Consider the following 10,713-nt stretch of genomic DNA (forward strand, 5'->3'; position numbering starts at 1 on the left):
AATGGGCAGTGTGGTCAAACTGCCTGCAAAGCGCTGATACAGCGGCGTGTGTGTGTGTGTGTGTGTGTGTGTGTGTGGTTTTTAACCCTTTTCCGGCCGCTAGCGGGGCAAAAAATGCAGCGCCAAAAGCGCTTGGCTCTGTGCCAAAATTTGGTACTCGAGTTTCTTTGGTGCATTTATGTAGCGGAGGGAGACCCATTTGAAATGAATTGTCTCTCCAAGAAACGTGTTAAAAAAAAAAAAGCTAAAAAAAAAAATGCGGTGTCACTGCAGTATACTTGGGTGTGAATGGAGCCTAAAATTTTAAAAGGTAAAAATATTGTGGTCCAATAGCAGGAATTAATACCTTCTTTTTTTTTTTTTTTTTTTTATTTAAAAAAAATAAATACAATCACTCCCAGAAGTTTTTTTTTTTATCATTAAAGTGGATGTAAACCCGATTTCATGAATTTTGTGTTTTTTTATTTTTACCTCTCTTCAATGAGCCAAGTCCTATAGCGTTCTCCTCAACCGTTACTGTTATCAGCCTGATAACTTATCAGACTGACATTCTTGGACACTTTAGACAAAAGCAGCCTGAATCTTCTGTCTGGGGAGGTTGCCAGAAATTAGCAGGGAGCAGGTCCTATTACAAAATGCCTCCTGAGAGTCTCTGTCTATGAAGAGAGGGGGTGTGTGCCTTTCCTCCAATTAGCAATCTTGGCTGTATGCCCAAACATCACACTCTGTGTTAAACAGGAAAGAGAAAATCTAACATGATCTGAACTTTCTAAACCGTATATAAATGTGAAGCAGATATGGATGTAAAACTTATGTAGGGAGAGATTTGGTTTATCTGTGTATCTGAGGCTGTTCACTTCACTGGGTGTATGGGGTGGGTTTAAGGTAAAGCTGAAGATAAGATGCTGATGGAACCTTTTTACCATGTTTTACAACTGTGTAACTAACCAGCCACAATTCCTACTGCAGGTTAATGATGCTGGTGGCTCCATGACTATCCACACATTTGGGGCGTATTTTGGATTGACGGTGGCCTGGATCCTACAGCGTCCAAAATTAAAGGAAAACAACAACAAGGAAGGATCTGTGTATACATCTGATCTCTTTGCAATGATAGGTGAGTTTGTATAATAGAACATTTCGTTTTTTTTCCATGTGACTGTTTTTAGGGAACTTAAAGTGTTACTAAACCCACAACCGTAACATCATCAGTCTGTATATGCAGTGAAGCATGCTTATACTCACTGTGGAATCCAATGGGTTAATCCTCTGCATTGTGTAAAAAGGCTGTTTGATCCCGTCTTCTCTGATCCTCCCCTTCTTTCTTTGTCCCCAAAACATCTCTGGGTAAGACCGTTAATGGACTCTCTAACATGCTCAGTTTGTGTTGCTATAGATTTTTTTTTTTTTCTCTCTCAGTAGAGTGCATGCGACCAGCACAGGGCCAATCGGCACTGTCCAAACATGGGGTCAGGGATCCTGTAGCCCTATAGGACATTCACAGGGAATGAAAACTCCTCCTCCTCCTATAAGCTTTAACCAGACACTAATAGAGGTCACAGGACTGCTATATACTGCTAATGAGAAGGTATTTAGCAGTTTTATATTTACTAAAACTATTGCATGTCTGTGTTCTGTGGGAGGCCAGATATAGTGAATGCAGGCTCCTGGGTTTAGTAACACTTTAAGAGGCTACAGACATGATTTACATTGTCAGAGATGATCATGATGACCAGCACAACGTGACACTGTTCCAGACTATGATTTTTATTCTTAATATATACAAGATTATACATGTACTATATACATAGATTGTACATTCTGAAAACTGACTGTATGGTATAATGTGCATCTGAACAGGTCATTTAACGAACCTCCATACGTCCAAAAAAATTCTGAACTTTATTCTGAACCCCATTGATGTCTAATTTTGAATAATTATTCTGCCCATTTTTAATTGTGATTGGAAAGGGATTGTCAAGCAAAGGGGATGAGGAGCTTGGCACTGCCATTTATGAACACCTGCAAACCCATTGAAAGAATGTCAATATTCCCGATGAGACTTGTGCTTAACCACTTGCCGACCAGTCGCCGTCATTATCCTGAGGCTGGTCGGCTCTATTGTGTGAATTGCCTTAGTTGTATGTCTCTTCGCACAGTGGGCACGTGTATGGCGCCGGAGACGCACAGCGCCGTCGCCGGAGACGGCCAGAGCCAATGTGCGTGGTCGGCGGTCGTGATGTCTGCCTGCCACCAGCGATCGCTTTACAGAAAGCCAAAACCGGGATCTGTCAATGTACACAAACAGATCCCCGTTCTGTCAGGGGAGTACAGAGAGATCATCTGTTCCCAGTGATCAGGAACAGAAATCTCTCTACTCCTTTTCAGTCCCTTCTGCCCCCCCCCCCCCCCCCGGGAACACATTTAACCCTTGATCGCCCCCTAGTGTTAACCCCTTCCCTGCCAGTGTCATTTATACAGTAATCGGTGCATTTTTATAGCACTGATTGCTGTAAAAATGTCACTGTCCCAAAAAGAGTCTGATCTGTTCCCTGTAATGTCGCAGTCCCGCAAAAAATCGCTACTCGACGCCATTGCTTGTAAAAATAATAATAAATGCCATAAATATATCCCCTATTTTGTAATTCTTAAAAATTTTGCGCAAACCAATCACTATACGCTTGTGATTTTTGTTTATCAAAAATATGTAGTAAAATACACATTGGTCTAAAACGGATGACTTTTTTTTGTTTTTGGTGTTTGGGGGGGGGGGGGATATTTTTATTATAGCAAAAAATTTTATATATACAGCCCTCAAAATTTCCACTCGCTTACTAGCATTTGGCGAGTGGATTTAAGCTGGGGGCTAGTGATGACAGGGCTGCATGACCAATCTCCCTCCAATCTGTGCCTACACTTAGAGTCCCGATGAGATTGGCGGCCGAAGAGGAAAGGTGCATGCTCGGGAAAAGTAGTCTGGTGAGCCGCGTACAGGCAGAGCAGTACACAGGTGCTCTACTTACAATTCTCATTAAGCCATGGGACCTAACAGTATGACCTCCCTGAGCCTGCCCCCCTCCCCCGGGCCCGACCAATGTAGCTGGAGAGCAGAAAGTAATGTGTGAGGTGGAGGATTGCAAAAATTACCACTCCGGTGCAGCGCTTACTGAAAGTTGCCCTGACATGAGAGCGGCAGCCTTCTAGTTTGTGCAGTTTTCTTCTCCTTGTGCTCTATGTAAGGCCCCATGCACATGAGACGCTGCTAAACTCGAGTTCAGAGGCATTTGGGCATTTTTTTCAACTGCCCCTGAACACATTTAATGTTGTTCTATGTGTCCATGCACACGATCACGTTTTTTGGCGTTTCAAAGCAGTTGGGTTTAGGGCCGTTTTTCCAAACCCAAAATTTTGGGTTCAGAAGCTTTCAGCTTTTGCGTTTTAGACGCAAATCGCGGCAAAACACGGCACAAATAGTTTGATTCTGAGCTTGGGGAGGGTCTACAGTGTTTTGGGGATAAACGCTGACAGCCGCAAATCGCGGTAAAACGCCGCGCAATTCGCGGCAAAAACGGGCGTTTTAAATGCCGGTTTTTGCCTTTGAAAAGCTGAGATTAGAGGCGTTTGTAATAGCGTCTCATGTGCATGAGGCCTAAGTGTCCAACAGTTTAGCCTGAGCACTGTGAACAGACTGGTCTTAATGTGTGCTGTGCGCTGTCAGTGTGCGCTGTGCTATGGTGTCAATGGCTGTGCAGTTGTGTGGATCTCAGCGCTGGATTGTACCCCCTCCCGCTGTGCTGCAGCTCCTCTCTGCCAGCCTGAATAAAAGGGGGAAGTGGGGACATGCAAGCGCGGAGCCGCACACACAGGCTCCTGATGATGAGATGAATGAGAGAGAGGATGGATGGGAGTTGCAGAGGAGACAGCAAGAGAATGGGGAAGAGACCCAGTTCTAGTGCCCTGTCCCTCTGGTCTGCCCCCAGTGCCCTGTCCCTCTGGTCTGCCCCCAGTGGCCTGTCCCTCTGGTCTGCCCCCAGTGGCCTGTCCCTCTGGTCTGCCCCCAGTGGCCTGTCCCTCTGGTCTGCCCCCAGTGGCCTGTCCCTCTGGTCTGCCCCCAGTGGCCTGTCCCTCTGGTCTGCCCCCAGTGGCCTGTCCCTCTGGTCTGCCCCCAGTGGCCTGTCCCTCTGGTCTGCCCCCAGTGGCCTGTCCCTCTTTGTTAAAGTTGTTGTTGGTAATATTTCATTTTGTAACTTGATTCTGCATAAAACATTGTCATTCCATGAGATAATCTACGAGGGCGTGTTTACGGGTGCAATTAGGCGCAGGGCAGTGTATGAATTAGGTGGGGCAACTGGTGGCGAGTAACTCTTGAGGCCTGGCTAGTAGCTCAGGACTTGAAATTTTGAGCCCTGATATAGATATATATTTATTATTATTATTATTATTATTATTATTATTATTATTATTATTATTATTATTATTATTTATTGTGTGAAAAAAACATTTACAACTTAAAAAAACTCACCATTCTTACTAAATACAGTGGAACCTTGGATTACGAGCATAATCCGTTACTGGAGAATTCTCGTAATCCAAAGAACTTGCATATCAAAGCGAGTTTCCCAATCGAAGTCAATGAAAATGATTTGTTCCACATTGACTTCAAGGGCATGCAATACCGCATGTGGCTAGAGGTGGGGGGGGGGGGGGGGGTCGGGCGCGCCGGAGAACCTCGTAAATGATCGGCTGACCTTGGAAACACCCGGGGAACGGAGTATTTACGAACTGTTCCGATTGGCTCCGGCGCCTCCGCACCTCCGACAAATGCGGTACTGCACACCCCATGAGCTTTAATTCTGCTTGTTGCGTGAGACAACACTCACAAATTGAAAGACTAGCAACTTTATTTGTTTTATTCTGACTCAAAATGCTCGTTAACCGCTTTACTCGTAAACCAAGGTTCCACTGTACCTCAGACTGTACTTTGTGGATTGGAATAAATGCTTATAGAGCGCCGAATGCGAGTTGTGATGTGCGATCAGTACACCAGGATTGATAGATTATACACACCATAGTTTGAAGACGCTAACCTTTTGTCTTACATTTACGTAGAAAGAGTATTGGTTTGCAAAACGTTATAACAGAAACTAAGAAAAATTTTATTTTCCAAAATCGTTTTTTATGTGTGTACATTTTTTTTTTTTTTTAAACTGTCAACAGAGTAGTTCAGTGTGACCATAGTGAAACTGTAATAATCTGGGGGGATGTGGGTGATCACGGTTATCAGCAATAGTTTTAATTGTCATGAATGGCTTTCTTTTATGACAGCTTGCTTATTGTTGTGATGCAGTGATTGGGTACAGCTACTCACATGGTACATGGTGCTGTGATTGGCCTACAGCTATGACATTCTACCTGGGCCAATCACAGCATCACAATAGTAAGCAAGCCACTGTTAATGGAAGTCATTCATGTCTGTTTTGTTTGATTTGGTTATAGAGATCACATGGTACCCCAGCCGCTCACAGCAGCCAGGTACAAGGTACCATGTTTCGCTATGTCCACCGGACAGCAGTCATGAGATTACACTGCTGCGTGTTCTGGGAGCGTGCCAGTATGCATGCACTGAGCAATGTACCAGTACGCCGCTTAGCCTGCAGCTGCCACCCTGCCGCAGTAAAAAGTGGATCTTGATATAAAACTAAAAAGTACATTTTTCTAACCATTTTCTTTTGTGCATATGCAGGGACATTGTATTTGTGGATGTACTGGCCCAGCTTTAATTCTGCTGTCTCCGAACATGGTGATGCCCAGCACAGAGCCGCCATTAATACATATTGTTCTCTGGCAGCCTGTGTTCTCACGACTGTTGCCATCTCCAGTGTAACCAACAAAACGGGTAAATTAGAAATGGTAAGTGTAGAAAATCTGAATCCTGTCCATATGATGCATACACTATATTGACAAAAGTATTAGGACGCCTGCCTTTACACGCACATTAACTTTAATGACCTCCCAGGCTTAGTCCGTATGATTCAGTATTGAGTCGGTTCAACCTTTCTGGGAAGGCTGTCCACAAGGTTTAGGGGTGTGTCTATGGGAATGTTTAACCGTTCTTCTAGAAACACATTTGTGAGGTCAGGCACCGATTGTTGGACAAGGACTGGCTTGCAGTCTCTGCTCTAAATAATTTCAAAGGTGTTCTATCGGATTGAGCTCAGGACTCTGTGCAGGCCAGTCAAGTTCCTCCACCCCAACATCGCTCATCCATGTCTTTATGGACCTGGCTTTGTGCACTGGTGCGCAGTCATATTGTCACAGGAAGGGGCTATCCCCAAACTGTTCATATCAAGACATTTTGGAAAAATGTCATGATCAGGTTGATGCTTAAGAGTTCCCTTCACTGGTACTAAGGGGCCAAGCCCAACCCTTGAAAAACAACCCCACACCATAATCCCCCAAATGATCTACTGCCTGATTACCAGTGTAAGACCCTGTATGATGCTGACTCCGCTTGCTGCTTTACTCCTGACCTTCCGTGCATGACTTCTGCTCCTGGCTCTCCTTGCTGCCAAGTCTCTTCCAGTACTCCGGAGGGAACCCTTCCCAGAAGTGCATCCCGCTCATCAGCTACCATCCAGCGGACATGTCTTCATCACCTCAGCCTAGGGTTGCCAACTCATCCCTTTAAAACCGAACACATATTAATTACACAGGTTCTGTGGCTGATTAAGGAGGTAATTAAACTCACGTGGTGCCTTATTTGCATTAAATTAGCCTCAGAACCTGTGTAATATGTGTTCTGTTTTAAAGGGATGAGTTGGCAACCCTACCTCAGCCTGTTGCAGCTAACAACCCCTGATTCTCTGAGCAAAGCACTCCCTGTTACCACCTTGAGGAGCAATCTGCACTTTGCCACAAGGGAATCCCTCTCGGCGCTTTGGCGTCCCACCAGGTACATGACACCCAGTCTAGTGGTATAGAACTCTAGTCTAAGTTACCTTGAAATAGTACTGATGCTGTCTAGTTGACCATGTCTGAACCAGCCTTCTGTATGTTCATTTATGCTCAAACCACCATTCTAACCCGTACCAATTCATTGAGTTAATATACCACTAGACGGTCTTGTGTCCATTTCATGGCACTAAATCCCAAACAAGTTAAGGGTGCTCTGTCGCGTTGCCTTGGTTGGAGGCCAATTTGACAAGAGGGCTTCCCTTGCAGCTCTGCTCTGAGCCCCCCTGAATGTGGGGGCGCAAAGCATGGGTACCGGTGGCTTGATAGCAGGTGACTACCACAGTCAGGCACGTAGCCAAAGTGAGCTTGGGGTCATACACAGTAAGACAGAAGGGTGGTCAGGTGGCAGGCCAGGGTCGGTATTGGGGAAGCAGGCTGAGCAAGGTCCAGTAGCAAGCCAAAGTCAAAAGCAGGAGATCAGGCAGAGATAATCGGAGGCAAACCAAGGTAAGAATCCACAGTGCAAGGTTAGGAACAAGCCAGGTCGGCTACGGAAGATCAGTTGGCACAGGTGAGAACACAGGAACATGGATCAGGGGAAGATGAACATTCAGCAGCTAGCATCCAGCAGGGTCTCCTTTTAAATAGGCCATTTGGAGCCTTCCCCCCCCCCCCACGGGCCAGTAGGAGCGGGCATGCGCAGTAGGGTTTCCGGTGTGAAGCTGAATGGATGGAAACATCAGCTGTGGGTGCCGACATCGCTGCACTCCAGGACAGGTAAGTGTCTGATTATTAAAAGCCAGCAGCTGCAGTATGTGTAGCGGCTGGCTTTTAATTTATTTATTTTTATTTATTTTTTGGGGGCGGAACACCGTTTTTTATAATTTGACCACTTTTGCATTCATTTTGGTGGAGCCTTCTGCTCTGTACTGGCACTGGGACAAATACAGAAATGTATGGTCCTGTTCTGATCTTTCAAAGTCTTGACACTCTGACATTATCCAAATAAGAATTTTGCTATATAGGTCTGAGGGGTATTTTATGATGTAGACTTCACTATACTGAGATCTCCTAGAGTTTCTGTAATTTGTTACTGTATTTCTGCTGTGCTTATAGAATGTTGGTGTTACAGGTTCACATTCAGAATGCCACCCTGGCTGGAGGCGTGGCAGTTGGGACGGCTGCTGAAATGATGCTTACCCCCTATGGATCTCTGATAGTTGGATTCATATGTGGAATTATTTCTACACTTGGATATGTTTACCTTTCAGTAAGTGAAGTATTATTGACCTTGCCTTTATTTAGCCTGCTCTAATCAGCGACTCATCAACTACTTGTTTCAGGAACATGTCTAAAATGTGTGCAGTTCATACAGTAGTGACTCGTGCAACTAATACAACCCTTTATAAAACTAACTGGTGATTTAAAGTGGTTGTAACCCCCCCCCCCCCCCAAAAAAAAAGACAAAGGCATAATGAGCTAGTATGACTAGCAGACTGAATATGAATTACTTACCTTACCTTAGATCCTCGTCTCCCCCTCTGGCCGCAGACCTCTCCCCCGGAGGTTACTTCCGGGTATCGCCGCTCCGGTGCTATGATTGGCCGGAGCGTCGATGACGTCACTCCGCACATGCGCAAGGGAGCTGTCCAAAGCCAGCATTACCCATTCACAAAACCGGCATTCTCAGTGCGCTTGCACCGTTGTCTACGGCGCACATACACCAGAGACATCGGTGCATTCTTTTTGGCAAATAACTATGTAGGTTTAGGAGATATTGCAAATACCTACAGGCAAGCCTAAATCTAGGCTTGCCTGTAGGTAAAACATGTCAGAGGGTTTACAACCATGTTAACGTCTGCATTTATTGTTGAAGAGATACTTAAAACTCTAAACATTATATATTTTTGAAAGAGGCCCTGTAGAATTAGACCCGGTTCACACTGGGGCGACTCGTCAGGCGACACAGCCGCCTGACAAGTCGCGTCCCATTGTAGTGAACGGAACCGTTCTAATAGGAGCGACGCAAGTCGCTCCGACTTAAAAAAAAGGTTCCTGTACTACTTTGGGGGCGATTCGGGGCGACTTGCATTGACTTCAATACTGAAGTCATTTTGCAAGTTGCCTCTTAAGACGCCTTGAGATCGCCTTGCCGAGTCGCCCCCAAAGTCGTGTCGCCTGTGTGTAAACCGGCTCTAAATGGTGGCAGTTACAATTTTTTTATGTTGCAACATATATGCATAAATGTTTTCAGTAAACTAATTTTAGTGCATGCACAAAATATAATACACATTTTTTTCTGTAAAATATAAAAGATGGGGTTGCACTGAGTAAATAGATAACAAACCCATCAAACTTCAACCACTTGCCCTCCGGAAGGTTTACCCCCCCCCCCCCTTTCATGAACAGGCCGTTTATGGGGATATGGCAGTGTTACTTTAACTGACAATTGCGCAGTCTTGTGATAAAGCGCCTTGAGGCGATTCAGTTCGCATTTGTAGCGCTATATAAGTTATTCACTCATAAATTAAAAACACATTTTAATTATAAAAAAATAAAATAAAATGTCCTGTGATACCTACAAATAGAGCTTTCTTTTGGTGGTATTTGATCACCTCTGCGGTTTTTATTTTTTGTGCTAAAAACAATCAAATTTCTTCAGTTTAGGCCAATGTGTATTCTGCTACATATTTTTGGTAAAACAATCTTAACAAGCGATTGGTTGGCGTAAAAGTTATCCCTTTAGATTTAACAATAAGTTATGGCCCCAGATTTGTTTTCTCTCACTTTGATGTTTGTGGTGACATATTGGCGCAATGCCATACATGTGTATTTGCATTAGTGTTGTAGGATTGCTTTTCCATTTTACTGTATAACATAAAACAAGCCCCCTATGTGATCGCATGGGCAGGTGACAGGCTCTTTATGTAAACTATTTATTTCCAATCCTATTTTACAGCCTTTATTGTCCTCGAAAATGAATCTCCATGATACTTGCGGAATTCATAATCTTCATGGAATGCCAGGTATAATCGGAGGGATTGTAGGCGCTGTAACGGCAGCTTGCGCCACTGAAGCAGTGTACACAGCAGAAGGGTGAGGACATTGCTGGAATCATGTTATTCTTCCAAATGCCTTCTCATTATTTTTGTTCCCCCTAAACAGATGATGGCAACCTATAGTATGATGGTAACCTATTTTTATAGTCTAGGCCAGTGGTCTCCAAACTTCAGTCCGTGGGCTGGGTGTGACTCTTTTTTTGCTTGCATTTATCTAGCATTTGAGACTCTATTCCACCCACTGATACAAGGTACTGATCCTTCCTCTGATACCAAGAGTGGGGTATTATTCCTCCCATTGACAACAATGATGGAGCATAAAGTCTTCCTTTGACATCATTGATGGGTTACTATTTCTCCTACTGACATTAGTGATGGGTAACTATTCCTTGCGCCAAGGCCAACAATGGGGTGCCATTTCCATTGACACCAATAATGGGGTGCTATTCTACCCACTGAAATCAACAATGGGGCTCAATTTCTCCCACTGACACTGATGTGGGCACCATTTCTTCCACTAATATCAATGATGGGAAATTATTCCGCCTCCTAACCACAAGGGATACTATATGATAAAAAAAATATATATTTTTATATATATATATTTATATATTTATATTTTTATATATATATATTTATATATTTATATATTTATATATATATATATATATATATATATATATATATATATATATATTTA

General features: G+C 43.9%; 1 protein-coding gene across 1 annotated transcript in view; it reads left to right on the plus strand.

Moving 5' to 3' along the window:
• Nucleotides 1-10,713, plus strand: part of RHCG (Rh family C glycoprotein) — a gene marked incomplete in the record, with an annotated part of 59,474 nt that overhangs the window by 40,226 nt on the left and 8,535 nt on the right. The window contains 4 exon segments of the mRNA XM_040342410.1: nt 970-1,117; nt 5,744-5,910; nt 8,087-8,224; nt 9,914-10,050. Of these exon segments, the coding sequence (XP_040198344.1) occupies nt 970-1,117; nt 5,744-5,910; nt 8,087-8,224; nt 9,914-10,050 (590 nt within the window).

The sequence above is a fragment of the Rana temporaria genome, chromosome 3 (genome assembly GCF_905171775.1).
Source record: "Rana temporaria chromosome 3, aRanTem1.1, whole genome shotgun sequence".
In the NCBI taxonomy this organism is placed as follows: Eukaryota; Metazoa; Chordata; class Amphibia; order Anura; family Ranidae; genus Rana; species Rana temporaria.